At 39.3% G+C, this 25,911-nt stretch overlaps 3 protein-coding genes across 3 annotated transcripts; 1 reads left to right on the top strand and 2 right to left on the bottom strand.

The window, feature by feature from the left end:
• Nucleotides 1-298: 298 nt before the first annotated feature.
• LOC101175243 (E3 ubiquitin-protein ligase NEURL3) lies at nt 299-2,836 on the bottom strand. The gene is made up of 4 exons (XM_004072675.5): nt 2,684-2,836; nt 1,363-1,872; nt 1,082-1,243; nt 299-980 (listed from the first exon to the last, which is right to left on the bottom strand). Exons 1-4 carry the CDS (start codon nt 2,736-2,738, stop codon nt 808-810), a joined length of 900 nt encoding a protein of 299 aa, XP_004072723.2. The 5' UTR covers nt 2,739-2,836; the 3' UTR covers nt 299-807.
• A 2,057-nt stretch (nt 2,837-4,893) lies between these two features.
• Nucleotides 4,894-7,945, top strand: nkx6.3 (NK6 homeobox 3). Its single transcript, XM_004072676.5, has 3 exons — nt 4,894-5,667; nt 6,115-6,284; nt 6,589-7,945. Exons 1-3 carry the CDS (start codon nt 5,256-5,258, stop codon nt 6,817-6,819), a joined length of 813 nt encoding a protein of 270 aa, XP_004072724.1. The 5' UTR covers nt 4,894-5,255; the 3' UTR covers nt 6,820-7,945.
• Nucleotides 7,946-8,975: 1,030 nt separating this feature from the next.
• inpp5l (inositol polyphosphate-5-phosphatase L) lies at nt 8,976-25,425 on the bottom strand. Its single transcript, XM_004072491.5, has 16 exons — nt 24,673-25,425; nt 20,554-20,595; nt 18,047-18,147; nt 17,691-17,778; nt 15,317-15,380; nt 14,782-14,885; nt 14,552-14,604; nt 13,553-13,672; nt 13,310-13,394; nt 13,138-13,230; nt 12,983-13,057; nt 12,755-12,828; nt 12,551-12,662; nt 12,229-12,297; nt 12,087-12,145; nt 8,976-11,410 (listed from the first exon to the last, which is right to left on the bottom strand). Exons 1-15 carry the CDS (start codon nt 24,730-24,732, stop codon nt 12,104-12,106), a joined length of 1,182 nt encoding a protein of 393 aa, XP_004072539.1. The 5' UTR covers nt 24,733-25,425; the 3' UTR covers nt 8,976-11,410; nt 12,087-12,103.
• Between the last annotated feature and the right edge of the window lie 486 nt (nt 25,426-25,911).

Below are 25,911 nucleotides of genomic sequence, written 5' to 3'. Positions count from 1 at the left end.
AAAAAACACCAAGAACAGCACTCACATATACACTTTGTTCATTATTTCACATAAAGTAAGGCTAATTTTCTACAAAAATTTATTTTTTTCCTTTATGAATTTGAAAAAAAAAAGATTTATGATATGTTTCGTAACAGAAAAAAACCTTTTCCTTTTGAATCTTTTGCAGGTATAAGATCAAGTGATTCAAAATGAGTCTTCTAAGACTTGCACGGATCTTTTCTGATTTTTTTAAGGAATATCCAGAAATTCTATGAGGTGGTTCAATCTTTTTAGACAGTAAACAGGTCAAAAGACGTTGCATTAAAAAGAGGTTGTTTTATTTGACGGTCTTATACAAATATACATGTAAAAAAAAGTCTAAGCAATATAAAAATAATCCAACATTTTTATTTTTCGTTTTGATCCTTCTTCCTTCTTGTCATTTACTTGACATTTATAATACAAAAAACTTTAAACGTGTTGAAATAAGAATATCTGTACATTAATAATAAACAATATATATAGTATATACAATCTTATAACTTTTTATTACAACACACTTGATCACAGCTTTTTTTTTGAGGGGGGGGGGGGGGGTGGAAACATAAAGTGATGTGGCAGAATTTTTCTTCAAAATAAAAGCTCTTTATCCTATCTACTAATAATACCTGATTCCAGAGATTTATCATGTCAGGTTTTCCTGGACGGCCCTTTAGTCCCACTCACCCCATGACCAAATTACACATAATGGCACTCATTGTGTTTTCTTTGTTTCAGTCACACTGTAGTTGAGGGTTTATTTCAGGTGGAATAGCATTTCAAGGCTCAGCCAGACACCCCCCTCCACTCTATTAACAGAGACCTGATGTCCTCTCGGCACAGCGGACAGGTTCCAAACTGCAGCAAGACTCTGGAAGTGCATTGGTAACACAAACACTTGTGGCCACAGGGCAGGGCACTTTCGACTGTTCTCTGCATGCACACCACACATGTTTCATCTGGAACCAGAAGACAAGAATCAAGGTTATATTCCTGGCATCACACAGACAGACTTCACTGCGCTATATAAAAAAAAAAACGCCACAGTGACTCTTTTTACCTGCTGACATGTCCATTTCATGGTTGGAGACGCACTCATCACCATATCTTGATGTTGAAGCGTTAGAATTCAAATGACAGCTGTCATTGGGTGAGATGGGAAGCTCAGGTACAGGAACAGTGCAGGACTTTCTTTTGCAAAACCAACTCTTCATCTCAGAGCCTGCAGCAGTGAGGTCAAAACAAACATCAGTTTTAAAATTGCTGGAGTTTTTGAAGGATCAAAAATTTGAATAGAGAATAAGAGAAAGAGGAGATACATTGTGAATGTGATAAACATACCAAGCAGAAATATGGAGCGTGTCTGTCCGTAGATATCTATCATGGCCCAGAGGGGCTGACTGAGGTCCACTCCTGAAAGAAATTTGTCCCGCGTGTTGCCGCATTCTACATATATGTTTCCACCAGCAGAGACCCAGAACACCAGCTCTGAACCTGCAGAACACTGGGACTCAGGCACAGGAGCAGCCCAGTGGCCCGGCTTATGGGTCAGATTTGGGATGGCCAACCTGGGCAGAGGCAAAGATCTGTCTGAAGGTGGCACGCTGGTGAAGCCGATCCGCATGGCTCCCTGCCATTTAAACAGTTCTTCCTTCTGCACTCGAACATGAACTCTCTCCTGGACCCTTACTGGCCGGCTAGTGAACACTAGGCCATCTCTGAACGTGTCCCCTATCCTTTCAGCCTGCAGACCATCCGGGCTCAGTTGGATCCGGTCTCCAGTAGCCTGACTGTGGAAGGTCAGAAGTCCGAGGCAGTGACGGCTACACTTGTTTGTTACCACTGAGCCAACTGTTGGAGAGAAAAACCAAAATAAAAAGCTTGACTTGTATGGCAAATACTACACAAAAATAAGTCACAACAGTTATTTTCACACTCAAACAACAGTGAGAAATAATTCTCATTATCATTACAAAGTTATATAAAACCTAGGGAAGTCAATACCTGCAGATTGTGGGAACAAACTTTACACAATAAGACACTGACACAGACGTTGGCTGCATAATTTGAAAAATTAGTCCATAAAAATTCCCAACAGCTTCAGTGTTTGTCAAGCAAAGTCTGAGGTCAAACTTTATTTACAAAGCTGCAAACAAACATTATAGTTTAAAGTTGCTTTAAAATGCTAAGAAGAATTATGCGTAATGTTCCTTGTTTAATGCATCATATAGTGTAGGTCACTTCTTATGACATGTCAAGAAAACGTCCCTCAGAAATGAGTCATAAGGAAAGTTTTTTTTCTGTATTTGTTTGAGCAATTTGTGGATTACTTGCCAGTCAAAATACTCAGAATCATAAACTTCTGTTATAGATTGACTTCATTCTACTTTTTCATAACAGCTTTCTGTTTCTCGACTTTAACCAAACCTACTGTGTGAGATTCTTTTCTTTTTCTTTTATTAAAGAGTTTTGCAGATTTTAAAATAAGTGTAAGAATATCCTATAAAATTTAGAAGGAAGCAAAGTTTTTTACGTATTAATTAATTTAATTAATTAATTAATTAATTAATTTGAGACTTCAAAACATAACAACAAAACTGAATCCAAAATGACACACAATTTCTAGTTTAAAACTTGAAGCGACAGCAGAAAAGCAACTTACCAGAATTCTTCCGTTTGACCCTTTTCTCCATCTTGAACGATTCAAAAATCTTCATCTGCTCTGAGTTGTGCTCGTGTGTTCGTCTATAAGTTGAGGTAAATCTCAGTGGGTGTGTTTGCCGCTCTAAAGGCAGGGCAGCACGTGCAAAAGGAAAACACAAACATGAATCACACGAAAGCAAAAGAGGTGGGACTGAGGGGAGGACCAAACCATGGAAATTTACTTAAAATGTTCAAGTGAGTGTGTCATTTCTGAAATGTTTTAAATGTATTTATTTTTTATTTAAAAAATTTGAGATGCAAAAAAAAACAACATAAAACTGGAATGTACTTTACCCACTATTATACGCATTTCAGCCTGTTGTAACTAAAAAAAAACAAAAAAAAACGTTTGTATATTAATGCAACAAACTTCCTGAGACAATTCTTTGCTTTTTAAGAGAGAAAAAAAAAGAATATGAATTGTGTTTGTGTTGACATCATGATTACAACACAAAATAATTAAAGTTAAGGGGGGGGGGCGCTCACACAAAGGTCACATAAATCATCTGATTTGTGGAGTCAGCTGTTCATTTAGAGGAATTGGTCCCTCTGAAAGGAAATGAAAGTAAGCCAGGGTGCGTGCCTCTATTGGATACTGGACAGAGGTATTGTCTCCTCCCACAGCCTGATAAGCCCTGATTGTTTTAAATGCACTCCTCCTCACTCTCACATGACCACGTGAAGCAACCACAGGAAATCCCGAATGAGATTACCATCCCTGGAAAGTTCCCCGCCTTTTCTGCAGCAAGGCGGGGAACAGCCCCTCTCTTTGCCCCTCACTGACAGTCCCACTACAAATCAAACAGTAAATGATTTTGTCAGCAGGTTTAAACATTCACAGAGCATGCAGTCGCCCACACAACAAGAGTTTTGAGGTTCTCTGGGTAAATGATTTAGAATTTCAGATTTAGGACTTTAGATATGTTAGTGAAAACCGCCTGCAACACATTATGACTCCACAGACTTTGTTTAACCACATTTTGAATATACTTGGATTTTAGCATTGAAGGCACATTTTAGTCAGATAAGTCAAACTTTATTCAACCACTTCACAAACAGTAGCAGCACATGCGAATCACTCTACAAGGCTCCTGACTAATAATGCTCCAACAATCCATCAAGAGGTGTGACTTCATAATTTTCCAAAGTTGGACTAAAACCCTGACGGATTTTTCAAACCCTAAGCCTAGCATTACCGGTGCAGCAAAATGGCAAGTGATACTTAAGCTATAGAGCCGTACAGTTTACAGCCAGATGACAGTAGGATGAGGAAAATGAAGACGTTAACGGATCTATTTGTCTACAAGTGGCTGCATCAGTGTGGAGCGGAGCACAGAAATTATGGCCCAACAATTACTCATTCTGCATCACAATTGCCAGCTCTTTCTAAAAGAACTTCTTCATATGCTCCAGATTCACCATTATTTCAATAAAGTAATACTCAGAAATGGAATTTTGAGCTTAATTTTCTTCATATTTGTCCTTTGTCATGAAAAGAATGCTACAAGAACACCTAAAAAAAAGAAGTTTGCTCTGAGTTAGTCTTTTAAAGCAAATTAACCCCACTCCCTTGCAATCGGGGAAATTTGTGTCGTAACTACATCAGTGATCAGATCTTAACCTAACCTGCTTGTTTGTGATTGGCCTAAACATAGGTTTTTACCGTATAAAAAGACGACACATTTGTAAAGTTTTCATTTTTGCTGGAGTATTCAACTGCTTTCCTTTAATTCGGTATCAGTGATGTCTTGTTCAAAGACCTGTATATTAACCTGCAGTATGTCTTTTATCATTGGTATTTCTACAAACACAATTGGTTTGAACCAAAGGGCGCTTAATTGTATTTGTTCTTTGTGTGATGTATGTACTACAGAGCATTACTTAGATGGATGTGCCTTTTTTTCTGAATGTGTGCACATTTATCTTCTTCTGCTCCTCCTCTGTGTATTTCAGCAGCAACACACTCGGTCAGACATGGCAGGCCATCAAAAAATCTACTTGTTCCCAGTACACCTGTTCAAAAAACTATTAATCTGCTGCCGTCCAATAAAAAGCTTAGCTCTGGATGAGGAGCCAATAGAAAGGCAATGAAGCTGCGAGACCGAAGCCAATCCCAAGCTGCATTCTAATGCGGACAATCTTTATCAAGGTACCACTCCATCTCCAGATACTGCTTATTTATAATTTCTTAGAGGAGAGGCTGCAGGAGGAGTGTGTCAAAAGAGGAAAACCAAAACAGAGGCGTCCAGAAGGCTCGCTGAAAACTTTGGATATGGAGTCATCAAACCCTAAACTGTGGATAACCTTGGTGTAGTTACATGTTCGGCTATTTTGGTAGACATTAGGAACTCTGCAATATCAGCGATTAGTGAATTTGGACATTTTAGTTTTGTGGGACGAGGCGTGTTCCAAATCCACTCACTGTTTGTGGTGCACCAAAGACCCTCTTTGGAAAATCTAAAACTTTTGGACCTCCTGGATCTTGGTGGATGTGTTGCTGATCCACGGAGGGCACGATTCAAACACTTCCCATGGATCCAAACATCCAGGGGTCTTTCCTGTTCAACAACAACCTGAACCAATTCCCATCAGACCTTAAAGGACCTGTGTGCCAGTACTCCGTGCCCAACTCTTTCTACAAGCTCAACCCAGGCCTCAACAGCCAGCTGCAGCCAGGGACGCCACACGGCATCAACGACATCCTCAGCCGCTCCATGGTGGGAGTGGGCTCCACTGGCACCACCACATTGCTGTCTGGGTACTCCACCATGGGCGGCTTCGGCCCCTCCGTAACCAGCACGTCCATGTACTACAACCGAGACTACAACCCTTCTTTGGGCAGCTTCTCCAAGATTGGCACCGAGTGCCCGATGAAGAGCCGCAGTGTGAGCTGCTGGGCAGAGAGCACCTGTGATTGGAGAGGACGGCAGCAGTGCAGCAACAGTGAGTGTCAGTGAGGCAGACTGTCTCTGCAACCAGCAGTCCTGGAAAAGTCTGCTGGGTTTGTCTGTGAGGCATCACACAGCACAGGTCAAAGGAGAACTCTGCTGATTCACTGTCGGTTAGAAAGAATTCAGAAAGGATTAACCAAAGAACCTCAGAAAAAAACACAGTTATGTTCTTAGATGCCAGGTCCGTATTTAACTAAAACTAAACTTTACTTAAAAAGGCTGTGTTAATGATCTGAAGAATTGCACTTTGACAGTAGAATGTAATTGTTATTTTGATATTTGATCAATTATGTAATATTACTTCTTTAGATTTGTCTGTTTAATGAGCAAAAATGCTATAAGTTGTAACTTTCAATGGTTTAACATAGTGATGCTAGATTCCAGCTCCCAAATCTTGGTTGTCTGAAATAATTTTGTTTCTCTCTTTGACCCCCTCCAGGCAGCGGCTCTCTTGTGGAACTGCCCAGCAGGAAGAAACACACCAGACCAACATTCAGTGGTCATCAGATATTTGCTCTGGAGAAAACCTTCGAACAGACTAAATACTTGGCTGGACCAGAGAGAGCGAGACTGGCTTACTCTCTGGGAATGACTGAATCCCAAGTTAAGGTCAGAGTGAAAACACACTAAATGTAAATGATCAGTTTAAAAGAAACATTATAAAAGTTAAGCTTCCTTTAGGACGTTTGTTATGATCAAGTGGATTCAAATGTGCAGAAAATGTCTTGAATTTTAAGGCACATGCAGTTAAATATAAATGTGACAAGGGTTCCATCAGAGGAGTTTTGAGTAAAGATGCTTGTGAGGAAGAGCTTATTACAGATTTATGAATCCTTTGGACTTCATTCCTCTGAATAATGCCTGTCATTGCTCCCGGCACATGCTCGCAGTAACCACATCATTTGTGTGTCAGGTATGGTTTCAGAACCGACGGACCAAGTGGAGGAAGAAGAGCGCCTCCGAGCCCACGTCCACGCAGGCGAGTCACGTCGGACAAGGCGGAGAGGCCTCCGAAAACGAGGTGGAGGACGAAGAGTACAACAAACCACTTGACCCTGACTCCGACGACGATAAGATCCGACTCCTGCTGCGCAAGCACCGCAGGGCGTTCTCTGTCCTGCGCCTCGGGCCACATCCAGTCTGACACACTGCAGCAGGCTTTGACGCACACGCTCCTCAGCAGACCTGCATGCTGTGACATGAATAACTTTGAGTACTGAATAGATCCAATGAAGCGTCTCCAAAAGCGACAAATTGTTATTACCTAAATAAAATATTGAATTATAATAGATTTGAAGTAATTTGTGCGTCTGAAGTTGATTTGTAAAAACCTGCATGGTGCAATTTGTGGAAGGAGAAAATGGTTTAAAAAAGAAAGATTGTTTTTTAGTTGAACCTAAGTTGTTTGTGAATATTTTAATTTTAAAGTTAATCTTTTTTTAACAAAATAATATAAAACCCCCTGCTTGTCTGTGACCTTCTAAATGTTTTACTTGAGTTCTGTTAAAACGAAATGCCTTTCAAACCCCGTTCACTGCTTAGGAGCTGCAAATGTAATATTCAGCTGCAACAATGCACAATAAATTTCACGAGTTGTTTGTCAAAGATGGTGGTTATTGTTTGCAAATTAAAAAAAAAAGCAACCTAAACACCATTTGACTCAAGTTTAGGGGACTAAACGAGAAAAGGTTATAGGTCAAAGCTGGAGAGATATACTGCCTGTTTAACCTAATTGAAGAAAATGACCCCAGTAACCCCTTCCAATGTAAAAATCAATACTAACAAATAGGCTCAGTCGCTGTTTAAAAGAAGTGAGTTCAGCTTCTGTAAGGCTGGAAATGAACCATAAAAGCCACAAGAATGCATGGAATTATCAAAGGATTGAAGTGGTAAACTACACAGCTAAATCTGTAGTATTAATTTAACTCCCATAGCGTCAATTTTAACACTTTGCCATTGTTGATATAATTCTCACCAGCCCAGTGTTAAAATTACACTTTATAAAGTGTTACTATTTTAACTCTGCATGTGATAGTATTACATAACTAACATTCTCAGTGTCTTTTTTAACATTAAATTGTGTCAAAAATTAACTCTTATTTTGAGTTGATTCCAATTGTTAGTTTTTTTGTGTACATTAATCCCTTTAAAAAACTAGTTTTATCTTATGTTCAGTTTACTATTATAAGTAGTCAAATACAAAACATAAAAGTTTGTTCCTATAATGTTGTAAATATGTTTATGTAAATACATACATACAAACAACCAATAATCAGCAGTTGAAGCGTGGCTTTCTTTTATCATACAGATGTGTAGGAGCACATACACAATCATCTTTTCCAATCCAATCCATAACTGGGTTGTAGGTGCAGCCGTCTGAGGAAACCTCAAATGTAAAAATATGTCAAAATGGGAAAGACATATTTTGACATTTAAGAAAGCTTTAACTTCTTTATTGAGAGTAACTAATCATCCATGAGTTCCTGTAACTACAGTTACAGGAACTCATCTTTATGTCCATCTATCAATGCTTAGACTCACTAAACCCAGCGGGAGTGTCAAGTCCCACGACACTGTTTAGAAAAATACACAATGTATTTGTATCTATTCCATTCATTTATACCATTTAAATAATTATAATAACTTAACCATAAAAGGGTCATATTTTTCTATATATTAGTTTGTTCTTTTTTTTTTTTACAGCAGCACACACAAGTCCTTTCAAAATAAAATCCACCCAGTATCAAATAAGATGCATCTTCTGCTGCAGCAATTTATTTCTAATAAAAAGGTGAAAACTTTTTTTTTTTTAAAGTCAAGCATGGCATTTTTATCACTGAATTTGGGATGATTCCATGCTTTTTCTCCTTTTTACCATCGAATATAGAGGCATGAAAACGTTTTTTTCTTCTGGAGATGTAAATATAATTCTGTATTCTAAGAACTACAACCACAACAACGAGACAGTTATACAGCAGAAGATAAGCGCCTTAAGATCATTCTGATAATAAACTAATAAACCACTCTGACAGTAGATTAAACCTTCACCCATTATTTTTTGCTTGGTTATCCGGCATGTTAAAATTCTAAGCATAAAGGACGGAACTTCTTTAACTATAGCAAATGAACCTGATATTCAAATCCAAAGAGCCACAGTGGAGGAACAAAGGAGCTGCATGCGGCTCTGGAGCTTCGGGTTGCAGACCTCTGGTCCAGCCGCCTGATGCGGTCAGTGTCAAGTGTCAACCCACGGATGTTATTGTGACTGGACTTTCAGTCTAAAAGCATGGATGAAGACACTTTTTATTTTAGGGAAGAACTTTATGTACAAAAGTAAAATGACATGAAGTTTGACTTAAGTAAATTCAAAGTAAATACTGGCCTAAACTCCAAGCCCACTGCTGACATCACATTATATTACAGAATGGTTCCACTCTTCACAAACGTCTGCGCTGATTTCTGATTCGGCGAAACAGCTCAACTCCAATAATGTTCGAGACTTTGCTTGAATATTTGTGAACTCATGCGGGCACGCCGTTACACGTGTAGGACAGTCCATCACTAAACGCTCTGGAAGCAAAACAGAGCAAACAGCAAACGTTTTTGACACAAAATCAAATCATCAAACTGATCATTGAAAACACATTTACTGAATCAAAGCTTCAGTTCGGGACAATAAGAGGGAACAAAGAGAAACAGCAGAAAAGAAACTACATGATGCTAACATGCAGAATTGAGTAAAGACAGAAGAGGCAAACATTTGGATATTGGTTGTTGCGATGACACATCTCTTAACTTTAATGAGACTTCAGCTAAAGGTTCTGAATGAAACCAGCAGTGCTGCAGCTTGGGATGTAAAGCTGTGGAGGTTCCAATCTGGCTGTTACATAAGAAGCAAAGCAGATGGAAAACTGCTGCAGGTGATTCTGTGTTGCTTTAAAAGGGTCACTGGGCCCTTCGCCTTCTAGTGTTATTTCTACTCTATCTTTAAAAAGAAAAAAACAACAACATATTACAGTGACCCAGCCACATGTTAAGGAAATTGTGTAATTAAAAAACATCAAACATTTGATATCATCCATCTGTCTTATAGTTAAAAGTAATCCTGAACTACAGTTTGAATGACATGCAGAAGAGTCGTAACAATCGCACAGTTGAATCAATGTGACACTTGATATTTAAGGACCATAGAGAGGAATACGTGTTTTAAAAGAACAGACATTCTGATGATGAGGGTGAACATTACAAAGAAAGTTACAGTAAACATATTTACAAGGTTTTTTGTTTTACAGTTATTACAACCTTAAGAACCTGCAGCAAATCCCTGTAGGTGTTAAAACATTTCTGATTCTAATCTTTGAATGTGTTTACACTGGAGGACATTAATTTAGACTGAGTGTTGCTAGACCTAAAACCCTAACTGAAAATGACCAAACACACACACACACACAAAAATCACACAATCATTGTACATTTACCTAAATGCAGACTTCAGGAACCCAGGACTTCTTTTAAGTGATTTTCATTTCATATTAAACTTTGATTCTTCTTTATGAAAAAGACATGATCTATTCAATTCAATTTTATTTATATAGCCGAACATTACAACAATAGTCGTCTCAATGAGCTTCATACCAGTAATTGTAAAGTGAACATGAAATCATAAAGAACATGAAGTCATAGAATTCAAAAGGTAATGGCTGAACTAAACAGACTAAGCTGAACTGGGCATCCCTGCCCTTAGACCCTCCTTCCCGGGTCTACAGGTTTTGTACACCCACCTTGTCTGTTGAATTTATTTTTTATTAGGTATTAAGGCAAAATAGATCAATAGTTTCCTTTTGAACATGTTAAAAGCTGTAAATACATTTACATTTAAGATTTAAATTTAGATTTAAAGCTGAAAATCTGTCATCAGATTAAATCCATAAAATTTAATCCACCTTGTCCGTTCGTTCCCAATCTGTTACAGCTGTAATGGACAGGAAAGCCCCTGGGGCTTTTTTTTTCCTTTTTGGAGACCCTAAAAATCCCATTTCCTGTCCACATATGGTTCTATAGATCATGGTAGAGAGTCTTTTGTGAGCTTTACCTTTTTAAACTAACATCATCGTTTATGGTTTTGTCTTTTCTCATATTTCTTATGTCTCTGCTCCTATAAAATGTGTTTCACTGCAAATGAAATGAGATCAAATGGGGAAAAATAACCTGAAAGGTCCCAAATTCACAAAGTTTTCAATTAAATAAAAGACAGAAAAAATTGTATGCTTATGTACTTTTTGCTTTGTAAACAAATTGAAACTTTGTGAGCTTATAACAAAGGAGGAAATAATTAAATCTGTGAAACTCTTGTTATCGTTGTTTTTAATTCATAAACTATTTCAGAAAAATATTTTGTGTTAAAAGATAAAATATAGTTTATGCTGAAGTCTTTTAACATTCAGTTTTACAATCACAGTCTTATGATTTAACTCAAAAATAAAAACTAGTTTTAGCCATAGGACAGATTTTAGTCTACATTTGATAAGAATGAGTAGAAAAGTGGAGTCACTGTGTCACACATTCCTGTAGCACTGAGGACGGGTCAGCAGGAAGGGGGGCAGCTGTGACGGGACAGCAGACACTTCCTCAGTGAGGCTGGGATGAGCCCAGCTGGAGGCAGCGGGGTTTGTTGTAGTGAGTCATCGTGCTGATTTTCCACTTTGGCTGAACTCAGAGGGTATGTGGTTTTAGATCTGCACAGAGAGCATCAAACGTTCAACATAAAGACACACAAATGGGACCAAATATAGTCAACTTCATTCTTTCCTTCTGACGCTTTCTACCCACCTGATGACAGTATTCTCAGGTAACTGTGGTTAAACTAATAACTAAAGAAATCCTAAACACATATGATGATGCACAAACATCATATAGAGAGGACCGGAGTCGATGCCGTTTGGGATGTTAGACCTCTATGGCTGCTTCCCTTCTAGGATCGTTTTAAAGCGAACTAAAGAGTCATGATAACACAGTCCGTCTTGTAAAGAACAAATTTAAACTGCCACAAAACAAAATCATGGCCGTAAAAATGCCAATGCGGTGTCAGGCGCAACGAATGCCTCTCCCGCCAGCCATCCTCACGGTAATTCATGATAGGAGGAGCTGCAGTGCAGCAAGTGTGCAGCCACAGTGACAGCACAGAGAATTCTATATGCATCTGTCAGTGAAAGGTGCTGATCGGCTGTGCTCCCACCGCACGCGGCACAAAGGAGAGCCCAAGTCCCACAGGCACTTCATCTTAGTTCATATGGTAGCCCCCCGTGGGCCGGCCCGGTTATGGCTCTCCTGGGAGCTAAACAGGATTACTGCCATTGCTTTAAAACTGCCTTCTGAAAGCCTCACACGTTCAACACACATGTATATTCTTACCATGGAGAGTTTCAAAGTCAATGAGAATTTGTCTTCAGTGGGAAGGACAAGAAAACGGGCTGCAGGAGGAAAAAACAACAAAAATAAAGACTACGCTGCAGATTCATTGGCTGATTAATTAAACATTTTCCCCGACTCTTACCTTATGGTCTCCCATACACACATTTGTCCCCACTGTGTTGTAAACAATGGTCTTCTCATCATCTTCACCCTGAAAAACACAAGTCAATTCAGCAAAAACAACTTCTGATTTACACATACAAGTCAAAACAGGAAATAAACAAATCTCATGATAAATATAAAACGTGCATTGTTTGCCCATTAAAAAAAAGGAACCAGCAATTGACCTTTAGCCAGAAAACATAAAAGTCCCTGTAGTGTGATGATGCCTTTATCTAAACCTCCTCTCTATACTACTGATGAAGATGAGGGTCCGCAGCATAGACGGGGGAGCTGTGACTGACCCTGTGGATGACGTCGTGAGCAGAGTGCGACATGAGGATGCGATCACACCAGGCCGGACAGCGAGTGTTCATGTACTGAGTTGGTTTACTGTAGTCTTCACTGTACGGGTAGCTGGGAAAGGACAAAAAGAAGACTTTCTGGTGAGACTAACCGAACACGATCAATCTTAAATAGCTGATGTCCAGAAAGCTGCTCAGTCTTACCTGGGAGGAAATGTGATGTCCTCCTCCTTTATATCATCGTGAAATGCTGATGTTTCTTTGTCATAAATCAAAAGCTGAGGATTAGAAGAAGAAATGCTGAAAAGAACCTACTTTACCATCCAAACATCCATCAAAGGTCTGCTTTTGCTTTTACTGTAATGTCTTTAAAATGTCTTGAAGTTGGTCAGAAAAACAACCAAAGATTCCAGATGAGAGGAAGGATCTTACAGCTCTGCCGTTGTCCTCTCTGAACAGCGCCTGGTGCAGATATTGGAACAGCTTCTCTTCAATATGAAGCAGCACCTGCAGGACGAATGAATGTAACCAAAAGCAGAACTAGAAATAATGGAGTGATGTGTTCTTTTTTATCTGGTTCTAGTCACCTGGTGATCATTGTCCTTCTCCTCACAAAAGATTTTCTGCACTTCGTTGCTGCCGTCCTTCACGGTCTGCACCTCCGCTTCAGTGCACAGATGCTGAAGAAACGCAGACTTTCTATCAGGAAACAACACAAACTCACAAATGCATGGGGAAAAAGCTCATGCTATCACAAACCTGGACCAGACTAAGAGTGTCCAACCGAAAGTTAAAATCTCCAAAGAGGAAGAAAGGCAAGGACGTGTAGCGATCATCTGACAACCTGGAGAGAGTTCCCAGATGCTCATTATATGGTCTGAAACACGAGTCCTGATAAATCTTGCTCATGAGATTAAATAGCAAAAGCAGACAATAATTATTGCTGTTTCATGGAGTCAAATCCTAAAACTATCATTTTTTTTACTCAGCTGCAGATCTCACCTGTTGATGACATATCTGAGAGCGTTTTTGCGGTTGGCTGAGTAGATGGAGGGGCTGGCGTTGCAGGCAATGAGGTTGGAGGCATCATGGAACAGGTGGATGTTGACCAAGTCCAGACCTCTGTGAGGACCATAGGGAACGTTTACGACAGGCCAAAAATCAATTTATGACAGCGTGATATCAGGTCGATAAGTATGTGAACGTGAGCCTTTATCTGTAAGAACGTGTGCATTTCCAGCTGCCAAGTCAAGAGATATTCTCTTATTAACAGATATGATGAGTGCTAACTCCCTTTCCTTTGGCTGTCAGTATTATTTCTGCATCCTATTAATACTTTTGGTCTCCCGGCATGCTGATGCTGCACTAATATCTCCTTTTGTTGGAAGCAGAAACAGCAAATATTGGAAACCATTCAGAATAAAAGAACACAGCAGCTAAACCTTCTGCTGAAATGCTAGCCACAAACTACAATTTTAGCAGAAATATTTCCAAATGCTTTAAACATTTGGCATCTAATTGGATATTTGCATGCAATGATTATTTTAGACAATAGAACGGTGATCATGTGAGTCACAGCCTCAACTCCTCAGTTCTATGATAAGCAATGGCACAATGAGTTTTTCGGTTCTACACCCAGTTTTCAACCAAAATGTTCAGTTCTGACCCATTCCTCTGCAGCAAAAAAGAAAATGGAGATAGGTCGACTATATTTGGACATTTCTTGAGGCCGACACACGTTTGACTGCGTCGACCCCGACTCTGCTTTAGCTGGACATTTCTCTTTGTTGAGTTATTTTGAAAGTCTGGTAAATGATTCAAGTTAAATCTTAAACAAAGCATCTTCAAAGAAGAGGTTTGTTGACACTTTTTGACAGCCCTCTTTTACACGTGTGTTATCTGAGTTTATTTTTTTTACAATATAATTCCTCCCATATAAATCTCATGACATACGAGTCAAAGTGAAAGGAAAAGGAAAAGTAAGAAGGGATTACGGCATACTGGTTGTGGATGATCCAGCGAGTCCTCATGAAGCCCTTTCTGGACCACTTGAACTGCAACAGAGACAAACAGTAGTTAGTCACTAAACAGTGGTGAGCTCTGTTCTATAAAGAAGGGATAACTTGATGGTTACTGAGTCTTCTGTGTCAGATAAAGAAAGAAGGACCAACAGATCTCATTGGTCCACATGAACCTTTAACCAACAAGCCCCAACACACTCTAGGACTCACGTTAGGCCAGAAATTCTTTGGGAATTTCTCTTTCTCCACGGTGGTCACGGTGTCCAGACAGCCCACATACTTGTTCTGCCCCAGCACTGCTTTGAAATCTTTAACTGCAGAGGGGGGGGGGCAGCAGAGAGAGGCAGGTGACATGTAAACGAGTGAGAAAAACATGCAAACAGCAATCAATAAACTGGTGTTAACCTCATCAGAGCGGCGTACGTGATGAGAGAACTTATAAGCGGGCCATTAGACCGAGTTCGGTGGCCGAGAAGCGGTTCAGGCCTAACAGCCGATGGCAGCTCTGCCATGTTTATGGCTCTTTGATCAGCTTTTCTGTGGAGCTTTTTCACACATTACGTGACTGGACTAGGCAGCAGCAAACAACAGAATCACTTTAAATCCTGGTTCTTTGCAAAAATATGCTGAGAGGTTGACATCATCTATCATTACACACATCTTAGAACTACAAAAAGAAAAAAAGAGTTTTTAAATTAAACCAAATCATAAACATTAAAAAAGGCAAAAGTAAAGACTTTTTTACCATTAAAGTCATACTGGTAGACATTTTTCAGTGTTTTGTGGATGAAGTACATGTTCCCCAAAGCCTGCAGAGAGAAAACACAAACTTTAGCACATTATGAAGGGGTCTGATTGCAAAGAAAAACAAATCATTTCCACAGACTAAGAAAAATACCTAAATGAAATCATATAAATATACCTTTTTAGTGAACACCTTTATACTTAAGGTTTTTTATCAAAAAAACACAAAAGCAAAAATAAAAAAAATGATCAGAGTCCAAATCAGTGTTTGGCAGTGATTTCCTGAAAGCGAATGAATTTAAAATCAAGCAATCGACCTCTTAAAAAACTACAGTAGGTAAACAAGACAATAAAACTGAAATTGCATCTAAAACTGAGATAACAGCTTTAAGTATAAAATGTGACCTCTCCATTGAATTCCACTTTACGGCTCAGTGTATTTCACCGTCCACGGCGACACATGAAACTTTAAGGAATAAAGGTGTTCTATGTGTGCAGGGCGTCCACACATACACCTCCGCGCGGGTCCAATCATTTCTGACACCAGGCTGACAATTTTTAATGTACTAACTGCGTGCTCCACTGATCTGATTAATCGTGGCCTGCCAAATCGATAAGGACAGAAAATTAAAACCATTTAAAAGGTATTAAGCAGAGGGCCTGCTGTCTGCCGGCGCCGGCGCTGTGACTGGGGAGCGAAGAGAAATCAGCGGGAGCGCGGAGGGCTCGGGGCGTGACGGAGCTCCACGCAGCACCCCACCCCTTCACACTCACACCCGTTCATTCAGCCAGAGCATGAGAGATCTCTCCCTGAAGACATCATTTATCTTCCCCGCCAAAAGTCATCCGGCTTTTTAAAAAATGGACGTGTCTGCATTGTTGGCTCCAGTGAACAGCAATTAGTGACCAACTTGTCAAAACTCAGGTTAGAAGAGTCACATGGACACGTCTCAGGGGCTGTCACCGATGAAGGTTTCTGAGCTGGAGACCTTCAATTTCTAACCTACATCTTCAGATTGTTACATTCTGTACACAGACACACAAACTCAACTTCAGGAGTCAGGTTTGTACACAAATATTGACTTTGGAGCGATTTTTTGGGGGATCAAAATACCATTTGTACTGGAAATGTATGCAAGTCTGAACCCCCAACCCTCCCCACATCAGTGCCATTTCAGCCTCTGTGAAAAAAAGCAACCCTCCAAACTCTCACGGCTTTATAACTGATGATCTGCAGCCAGGAGGAAACAAATTGAAAATCAATGCAGGTGGCACAACCGAAATGAGAATGAGACATTAGGCAGAGTGTGTGTGTTTTTGTACATGTGTGTGTGGGTGGGTGGGGGGGGGGGGGGTCGCTTTTCAGGGCAAACAGTGGGGAGTGCAAACACTTGAGTGCAGGGAAAACTTAGTCCCAGCTGTCCTCCACACATCAGACACACATAATTTATTGTGTACAAATAGGCTGGGATCAATAGTTTTAATCTAGAGTTAAATGTATTGACTTTGGCTTTTCTCCCTCCCTCACACCTGGCCATTGGCTTTACCCCTCTTCTGCTTCACGCACCTTCAGTCCACAAATGAAGCCGTTGACCCTTACTGTCAGGCGTACAGCACGGGGGGATCACCTGGGAGGCGGAAGGGTTCATAGTTCAAGGAATACCCAGCCACTTTCCAGCGCGGGATGCACTTCAAGTGGCGTGTCAGCGCAAGCAGTGCTGACACACCCATTACAGGAAAGCATGAAGAAGCTCAGGAAAGAGCCCTGGTGCATTGTTAGTCAACATCAAAGCACCGTAACATGACGGTAAAGTCCAAGTTTAGACTGCAGCTTTGGACATGGATGATCTGAGGAAATGTTAAGACCTTCACGGCCGTGTCAACAAACCTATCTTTAACAGCATCTCTACTCTCCCATACTGTGTAAGAACTGAAACACAGCTGTATAATAAATCATTGAGATCCATGTCACTTTCATAAGGCTGCAGCGTGCACGTGGTGTATGATACTCCCCCCAGACATGTGACCGCCATTAGGAATAACTACCAAAACAAATGCTCCAGAGGTGATTGTAAGAATTAGTTCTATTTGTGAGCAATCCATCTTGTGAAGCTTTACAACACTTAATCAAAAAATAGAGTCAAAGACAAACCGTAACTTCTATTAACATTAAATCAAGCAAAAGCTGTTTGCATCAAACACAACTTTTAGATGATCCGCTGGAGCCAGCAGGTGCTTCAATTAAACTATGACATTGATCTCATATATTATCATGTATCAACTGTACTGCCATGATCTCAATTCAGTGGAGAAGGACTCCCCCTTGTGACGGTATTGTGTAGCTGCAATCCTTGACAGCTCTGCATGTTTCTTACCGTGAAGCTGTCTTCTGCTTGAAACTGGCTGTCTACATAAATGCAAGTCCTGTCATAGTCTTTCAGTTCTTCGCTGGACTCAAGTAACCTGGGAGAAGCATAGTCGAACAGAGTGGTCACACAGCTGCTGAGTAAAGGAATGTTGCTTAGATATAAAACACAAGACAGTTTATGGAAAGTTCCTAACCGCAGTTTTATCTGGAGAGATACCTTTGTGAAGTTTAAAGCAAACAGTTCTGTTGTTGTTGGAAGAAACCATAAAAATAATAATAACATATTCTGAGCTAAACCATTAGCATGTCAAACAATGAAAAGCAAAATGTTATGACAAATATGGGTTTTTCCCCCAAACATACCAGAAGAAGTTTTCTGCGTTGCCCATGTTGACCATGTAGTCCTTCCCTCCCACTTCCTGGAAGTGCAGAGCAATGAACTGCGGCTTGTATTTGTGGATTGCCTGATAAAAAGCAAGGCAGTTAGTTTTAGAATGGAGAGTTCTGTTTGGTACAGATCTTCACGGCGTTTCTTCACCGAACACTTCGCAGGAAGATTCTAATTTCAGCAATTATTAGGCATTTTATGAAGTTAAAACTTGCTTGGCTTTTTATAAAAATATTTTATTTTATTTTATTTATAATCATTAGTGCATTTTAGAGTTCACTTTAAGATCCTTTTACTTGTTTTTAAATCTTTACATGGTCTTGCCCCGCTGTAGCTCTCTGAGCTTCTCTCTCCTTACTCGCCGGTGCCTCAGATTAGCTGATCAGCTGCTTCTGGAGGTACCGAGGTCCAGACGGAAGCTCAGAGGGGACAGAGCTTTTGCTGTCGCTGATCCAAAGCTTTGGAACTCTCTGCCACGGTCCATAAGAGAAGCTCCATCACTGTCCATTTTCAAAAACCCGCCTGAAAACCCATTTTTATGCTCTAGCTTTTACTGCAACATGATACTTCTGTTATTGCTGTACTGGTTTTATTGTTTTTATCTCTCTATATTTAATCTTGTGTTTTAACCTGTTTTAGTGTTTGTTTTCTTTATTTCTGGTGATCAGCACTTTGTGTCGGCTGCTGTTGATTGAAAGTGCTTTAAATTAAAGTTGAGTTGCATTAAGGTCATAGAGTGACCAGTTCCAGAGTCAGAACATTAGAAGAGATCCTATAAATTATTTAGTATCAGCAGATTACTAAAGTCTCTGGAGAGAGTAAACTAAGCTATAAATGTTTTGTTTTTATGTAAACAGTAATATAAAGTGGATCTAAACTAGAACTTTCATAAACCTGCCATCCAACACATTTAGGTGTGTGCTTCAAGAATTACCCAATTTTATGGGGTATAAGTCACAGTTTTCTGCGTAGTTTGGCCGAGCAGAGACTTAAACTCAGGTACAACTTGTATGTGATTTAAAAAAAAAAACCTCATATTTTTGTCATTTTCCCACTAACACCCACTAGAGGGAACTGTAGGTGTGTGTATCAAAATGTACTACCGACAGCAACGCAGAAGAAGAAGCACCGCTCAGACTGTGGGTGGCTCCAAAAGCAATTTGGGGCTGAATCTGATCGTTCTCCTCCTGAACTTTGTATTTTTCTTATTTGCATTGAAAAAGGAATAAAAAGGGCCCTCTAATTTTTTTCTGATTTTGATTAATTTCTTCTTCAGACTAGTGGGACAGCAAGTCACCAAGCTGGGTCACAGACAGAAGTGCTGCTGAAATCGGCCATCTTTCAGACGCGGCTCCTGCAGTAAATACTGAAGCTCACTGTACTGGGAGATTCTCTGAATGATCTCATGAACCCACACATGCAGACGTGCTAATTAATGCTTTTTTAAAGCCCTTAAAAAAAAGAAAAAGACAACTTGATCTCTCAATATTATCCATGTCTACAATGCATTGCATATGAGATTGACAGAAATATGGCGATGAGGCTAAAAACCTTTTGATGGTAGCTTCTCCCACACTCAGCGGGAATGTCTAGTTTATGAACACATGTTTGAAAAAGTGCCTTAAATTTGACGCACCTTGTAAGACAGGCAGCAGACGCGAATATGAAGCTTAAATCAGGTTTGGTGTGAACGCAGCATTATGCTGGGCTTGGTGGATTTGTTCAGAAGCCTCACTTTTATGGCAAATGTCGTGCTTTATTTCCAAAAGTATGATTTATATATACGTTTTTTCTTCTTTATTATGCATTTTTTGACTTAAAGTTTGGAAAATACAGCAGCCCCATGTAGATTTGTCTGCTGGTACTCAGTGCTCCCACCTGGAAATGCTCAGAAAAAGCATAAGTGAGATTGAACAGAACTGGGAGCCCACATTATAATCATTCTCATCCTTATGTATCCCATGTAGTTTTACTGTGTAGAGTGCATGTTCCTGAATTAGATGGAACTCTCATTCTGTATCCCCGTTTCCAGCCCACGCCCACTTCTAACCTCCCAAAAACTTTTGTAAGGCGTTTATGCTCATCTTCATAAACAAATGAAACAAACCAAATAAACTTGGTGTCCCAGCTCCACTGTTTCTCATAGGAAAGAGTAGAGCCAAGCATCTACTGAGACAATTAGAATATAATATTAGAACACCTCCTAATTTTCTCCCCAGAAGCACAATAAATGAAGGAGAAACATAGCTCCCGAAAGTTCTTTTCCTTCTTCTGATGGTTTGGTAACGTTTTACTGCTCCCTATTTATATACATGGTAATAAAATTATTTTTGACTTTTCCTCCCAAAAGAAATCATTCAAGTTTGTTTCTTTCTGGCCCATACAGGCCTGTTAGCTAAGTAAGCACCAACACATACAAACAAACACAAAAAAAAGAATGCAAACCTTGTAAAAACTGCTTTGACCGCTAAATCAAACCTACCTTGAAGAGTTCTTGCAGCCATCCATTCTGAATTTCACCGACCTAGAAGTGGGAAAATGCAAAAAGATCAACAACACATTTCTAAGGGAATAATTAAAAACTGTAAAAATGGGCTAAAGACAACAGTCGGTGTCTGACATTCTATAGTTTTGAGGTAAAAGTCAGTGTTGTAAAACAGCCTTAAAAACTGAAAACACAAAAAAAAATGTTTATACTTTACAAATGCCCATTATAATGATCCAAAAAAAAAGGAAATAAGCACAATGATTATGCTCAGGCTTGTATGATAAGCAGGGTTGTGATGTAAAAGAAATTCAAATCTAATTCAGTTTAGATTTGATGGCAGATTGTGGTCTGCTAGGGTACTTTGCATAACCAAAAACCCTCAGTTAATATTCTAAGCTAACTATCCATAAGATTATCAGTCATGGTGCAATACTGTAAAAACAACACAAGAAATACAGAGACTAAACCTGATTATCTTACAATAGGTTTACAGTTTATAGATGGCAGTAACTATTTTAAATGATGTGTTGGTTCTATTTTCTTCCTTTAAATAAACAACCCTGTTTGGTCATTTCAATGATACACTGTATGAGATCAGACACAATAAAAGCAGTATAATAACAGCTATTATATATATATATATATATATATATAAAATAATTTAAAAAAAATTATAAAACATTGTCTTTTTTGGGGGGTAATAACTGCCTGAAAGTTCTAATAAAAATGTTTACTAACAAAGAAAAAATATGAAAAAAGTAAAATGTTATTTCATGATTTTTGGGGTCTAAATTGATCAGACCTTACTTGCCTAAAGCTAAACCAGAACCTACAGCTATGTAGAAATGTTTTTAATGTTCTGCAAAATGCGGTTCTTCCATTTCAACATTTTCAAGCGACTTTGCTCACTAGTGTCCATCTACGGTAGGTCAACCCACACTTGGTGCAGGATACTCTCTGATAGTTTACTGACATTAGTTTACCTTAGCATTAGAAAATATATGTTAATCACTGTTTATTTTGGTTTAAACATGTTTATAACCAGTAAAAAAAAAGTGTAGCTGTTGGACAAACATTTTTAGTTGTGGAAGGAGATGTGTCCACAGTTCTGATATCCACCCCTCCCAAAATGTTGTGTTTGTGCTGCAGGGAGCTGCAGAGAGCAGTTTGGAGATTTTAATAGAAACTCTTTAGAAGCCTAGCGTGTAGGAAGGAAAACCTTTCCCAGCAACACCGCAGTTTTTAACTATTGCTCTGCTTCTAAGCACCAAAAAGAAGCTGAAATTGGGTAGTAACATGAAAGGTTTTTGGCAAATTTGATTTAAATGATCCTTCTGATATACTTTACATTCTGTTCAAAGGCCCAGTCCTTCATATAAATCCTCCATCAAGAGAAAAATGCTACAAAAATATAAAATAAAATAAACACACCAAAAACACAATTTTCATTAGAGTGGGTCTTTAACATTTTTATTGGGTGGGAATGTTTCCCCACGGAATTTTAAAACTAAATAAATTCCTGATAGTGAAAAAGGCATAAATCCCAAATTCTTTACAAACTAAACAAACAAAAAGGATTTCCTGGAAATATTAGCTTTGACTATGTGTTTCGTTGGCAGTGTGTTCCAGGAAGTGAAGCCTCTCAAGTATTCCTGCATGTGAATATATCCCTCTGCTCTTCACAACACTACACAACACATCCTCCCTGGGGGTATTTTTATGGAAAAATGTAACTTTTAAAGAAATGTGTATCTTTTTGAGTGTATAGAAAGTTAACATTATAGTTTAAATATATTTTATACCTTACCATGTTTAATTTATAACTTTAGCTTTAGCTTTAAAGCAAGGATGTAGATCATTATTTGATCAATGTTTTCAAAAAAATAACAGTCATTTTTTAATATCATCTTTTTGATTTAGAATGAATAGAAATAGTGAAAGAAGAAATTATCTTTATCTAGATTATTTCTGCAATGCGTGATCTTTTTGCAGACTTCTTTCATGTGACCAGAGAAAAGGCTTTGCATAGAGTATTTGCATAGGATGGATGACAACGGCTCAGCTTTTCTCATCTGAAAGACATTGCTTACATCATTCTTACTGCCATCAACAGATGTGTTTGGACTAGACTATGATTACAGCTGCATCATAGCAAACACATGGTAATTAAGTTGTGATTGCATAATGGTTAGTTGGCATCTTTAAGAAACCTAAAAGGATGACTTTTGTTTACTATAATCCACCAATGAATAGAGGGTGTAGCTACAAAAAACAATGAAGCAAAATCATTACAGATGAGCTGCACAAGATGATATAGTCAAGTGTATTTGACAGTTTCATTAACTAGAATGAGTGATTTGAAATATAAACTGCAATATAACCTGAACTTTGATCTCATAAGGCAAGCGCACACAAGTTTTGCGATATACCAAAGACGGCAACTCAAGAATCTTTGGCAGGACAATCAGTTTTTCCACTTCAGTAAAGCTAGATGGTTTGTGTTGACCTCTGCTGAAAGTCCCGCATTTAAGCCAGAAAACAAATGTTCAGGCCTGTTCGTTTGCAGACACAGAGGGGCCTCAGTGAATGAAAGAACTTAACTCCCCTGATAGAGATATGCATCTGTTTATGCATCTCCCACAATGAAATCTTCCATTTTCATTAGAGAGCTACCTCTGCCAAACGGAAATCTGGTCCTGAGCCAAATTTCCATGACTCCGAGAGCCCTCCTTCCTCCAATGCTTAAAGGTTTTCTTGAGCCAGTCCAGACCCAAACAATAAAGTACTGACTGTTTAGGTGTGTTTGGACACACTGGAGAACGGCCCGGACGATGTGACCAAGCACAGATGGAAAGTGACTTTAAATGCTGGAGAAATACATGCTAGTTGACTTGACAAACATAAAAGGTTTATGCCTTAAAGTCCCACTCAAATCATCTTTTAAAAGCGTTTCCAGTGGTCTTTTATTTAAATGCTAATTTTAGACAAAATCTAAAAGATGGTGTTGTTTTCCAGGACAAAGTTTCTGCAGAGCAGCAGGAGTTCATTAGAAATTCGCTCATGAAATGTGGGCAGGACTGTTGATGCGAAGTAAGCCTGCTTCCCAACAACCATCTGTTTACATGCTTTCCCGCTAGTTTACCTAACATTATGTGTGCAACAAAAATTAGGGAGCAATATTGGAGCTATACCCCGCCATGCAGTTTTTAGCCAAATACCAACTCAAACAAGGAAAACAATGAAAAACAGGGAACTAGTCGTCTACCAACAGGAAAATCAGAATGGAGCAGGAAGCTCATGACTTGCCGTAACAGCTTCTACATCACAACCAACAAGAATTTTCCAACATGTTTTTTATTGGCTACTGACTCACAATGATTTGAATTCAAAATAATATATACTCAGAAATGCAAAACACCAAAAACACAATTTTCATTGAAGTGGGTCTTAAACAAAAATGAAAGAATCACACAATAATAATTATATTTGAATGGCATTTTTGTCCATTTTATTTCATTTTAACTGCTTAAAACATGCTGTTAACTTGCTGAAAAATTAAACACATTTTATTTATTTCTCAAGAAAGAGAATAATTGAAAAAAATGAAATAGTCCGTGAGAATTAAAGGCAAAAGTTTAAAAATATATATAGATAATCTGAGGTATTTTATAAAATGCAATATCATATTTAGAACAAGCGATAAATTTGAATAAACAACTTTTTGCCAAAACGTATAATCCCAATCTGTTTTAGATTGAGAATCAGAGATTATTATTTGATTGTCACTATGGGGAGTAGGCGTCGGAACTACTATGACAGATCACGTGATCCTAAAGTAAATGTGGGTCAACAAGTTTAATTCTATTTTTTCTCAGAGAAAATTCTCAAAAAAATAACCTTTGGAACTTTTAGAACAGGGCGGGTAATTGAAACACACCTATGCGGATTTGGGCTCAAACTTCAGCAGACACTTACATAAGACATCTCATCTCGTTACTTCCTAGTAGTAAAGATGAACGCTGCGATTAAGGCTCGGAGTGCTCACAGCCTGCGTTTCTGCGAGTTTAATCCTCCCGCAGAACTGCGTTGTGTATTCTGAACACTTTTACTTACATTATCAAAGAGGGAGCCGACGTTTGCGGTCACGAGCAGCACATCCGTGGAGGTGTCCATGTTCAGCTTTTCGCTTCCACCGTCAGCGACGAAACTCCGCGACGTCAGGAGATAATAGGCCGACGACCGCTAACTTGTAGTAGCTTATAAAGGCTTAATTAGTGAGTCCAAGTCGCGACCAGCAGCTCTACCTCAGAAGAACGCCAACATCTCGACAACCGTTGGTTCTCTTAGTAGTGGGGTTCGTCCGTGGATGGCGGGCTGTCATTTCAGGTCGTCATGGTGCTCTGGAGAAGCGCGCGCGCTCACTCTTAAAGCAGTGTTCCAGGCTGAATGTTGACACGCGCACGCGGACTTCTACCCTGCCTAGCTTAATTGGACCAGGAGCTACTTAACAGACTAAACGAGTCGGGACGAACGGAGCATCTGAGCTGCCACCTCCACTAACTGCGCTGAACGTGGCCCCGCCCCCTCGGACGACGTAAGCACACAATTCAACTTTGAACAGGGCTCTTTTCAAGCCAACCAACACCCCCCATCCCCGGGGGTATCCTGTTTGGTCGGACTGGCGTTTAAACACAAACACTTTATTTGTGGATGTGGAGTCTTATAGTTACCGTTTATTTATGAAAGAAACTGCAACCAAGTACTTTAAATGTATAGTAACGGGTCTGGGTGCAACTTTACCATGAATTGGAAGCGTCGGAAATGTTCTCTCTGACGCAACAGGAAGTCGCACCTAAACTTTTAACTGCGGACGGCTCAACTTCACCGCAGATTTCAAAGATCTCAATCCTCCAATCCTCTTGCCTTCACCTGACACGCCTTTTCACTGAATAAAAAATGCCGCCTTTCAGTCTTCCGTAAGTAATTCTGGTACACAGACATCAAATAACTCTTCTTTAGAAGTCATGAATCAGTGCCAAAATAAAAGCAAACCCTTGGGGGTCGGATTTCCGCAGACCAAACCCATCACAACTGCTTACAAGAGCTGTACTCAAGAAATAGATTTTAGGTACACGTTTGAAACTTTTTGGTAGTACTAGAAACGGTTCCTGTTGCTGGCTGTAGTTTAAAAATGCAACTCTCCTCGGAGACAATCATTGGTCTATGCTGGAAAAGGCATTTCTAAAAAAGGAATTCTTGCCTGCAAATCATCATCCTGCACTGGAGTCCTTCAATGAAGCCTACTGGAGGAAAAAATGATGGCTTTAAAAAAACAACTTCATTTTGACCTTA

This window comes from Oryzias latipes, chromosome 9 (genome assembly GCF_053564925.1).
Source record: "Oryzias latipes strain Hd-rR chromosome 9, Olatipes_Hd-rR_3.1".
NCBI classification, from domain to species: Eukaryota; Metazoa; Chordata; class Actinopteri; order Beloniformes; family Adrianichthyidae; genus Oryzias; species Oryzias latipes.
The sequence above is the reverse complement of the archived record's forward strand: the minus strand, read 5'-3'. Positions and strand labels throughout refer to the sequence as shown.

Bases quoted from the DNA above. Each gene is read 5' to 3' on its own strand.
- LOC101175243 (XM_004072675.5), bottom strand. From the start codon at position 2,738: ATGAAGATTTTTGAATCGTTCAAGATGGAGAAAAGGGTCAAACGGAAG. The intron at 1,244-1,362 runs GTATGTTTATCA...TCACTGCTGCAG, and splicing joins ACGCTCCATATTTCTGCTTG to GCTCTGAGATGAAGAGTTGG. The intron at 981-1,081 runs GTAAAAAGAGTC...TTCTGGTTCCAG, and splicing joins TGAAATGGACATGTCAGCAG to ATGAAACATGTGTGGTGTGC.
- nkx6.3 (XM_004072676.5), top strand. From the start codon at position 5,256: ATGGATCCAAACATCCAGGGGTCTTTCCTGTTCAACAACAACCTGAAC. The intron at 5,668-6,114 runs GTGAGTGTCAGT...GACCCCCTCCAG, and splicing joins ACGGCAGCAGTGCAGCAACA to GCAGCGGCTCTCTTGTGGAA. The intron at 6,285-6,588 runs GTCAGAGTGAAA...TTTGTGTGTCAG, and splicing joins TGACTGAATCCCAAGTTAAG to GTATGGTTTCAGAACCGACG.
- inpp5l (XM_004072491.5), bottom strand. From the start codon at position 24,732: ATGGACACCTCCACGGATGTGCTGCTCGTGACCGCAAACGTCGGCTCC. The intron at 18,148-20,553 runs GTAGGTTTGATT...GCTTTTTATCAG, and splicing joins GGCTGCAAGAACTCTTCAAG to GCAATCCACAAATACAAGCC. The intron at 17,779-18,046 runs GTATGTTTGGGG...TGCTTCTCCCAG, and splicing joins AACGCAGAAAACTTCTTCTG to GTTACTTGAGTCCAGCGAAG.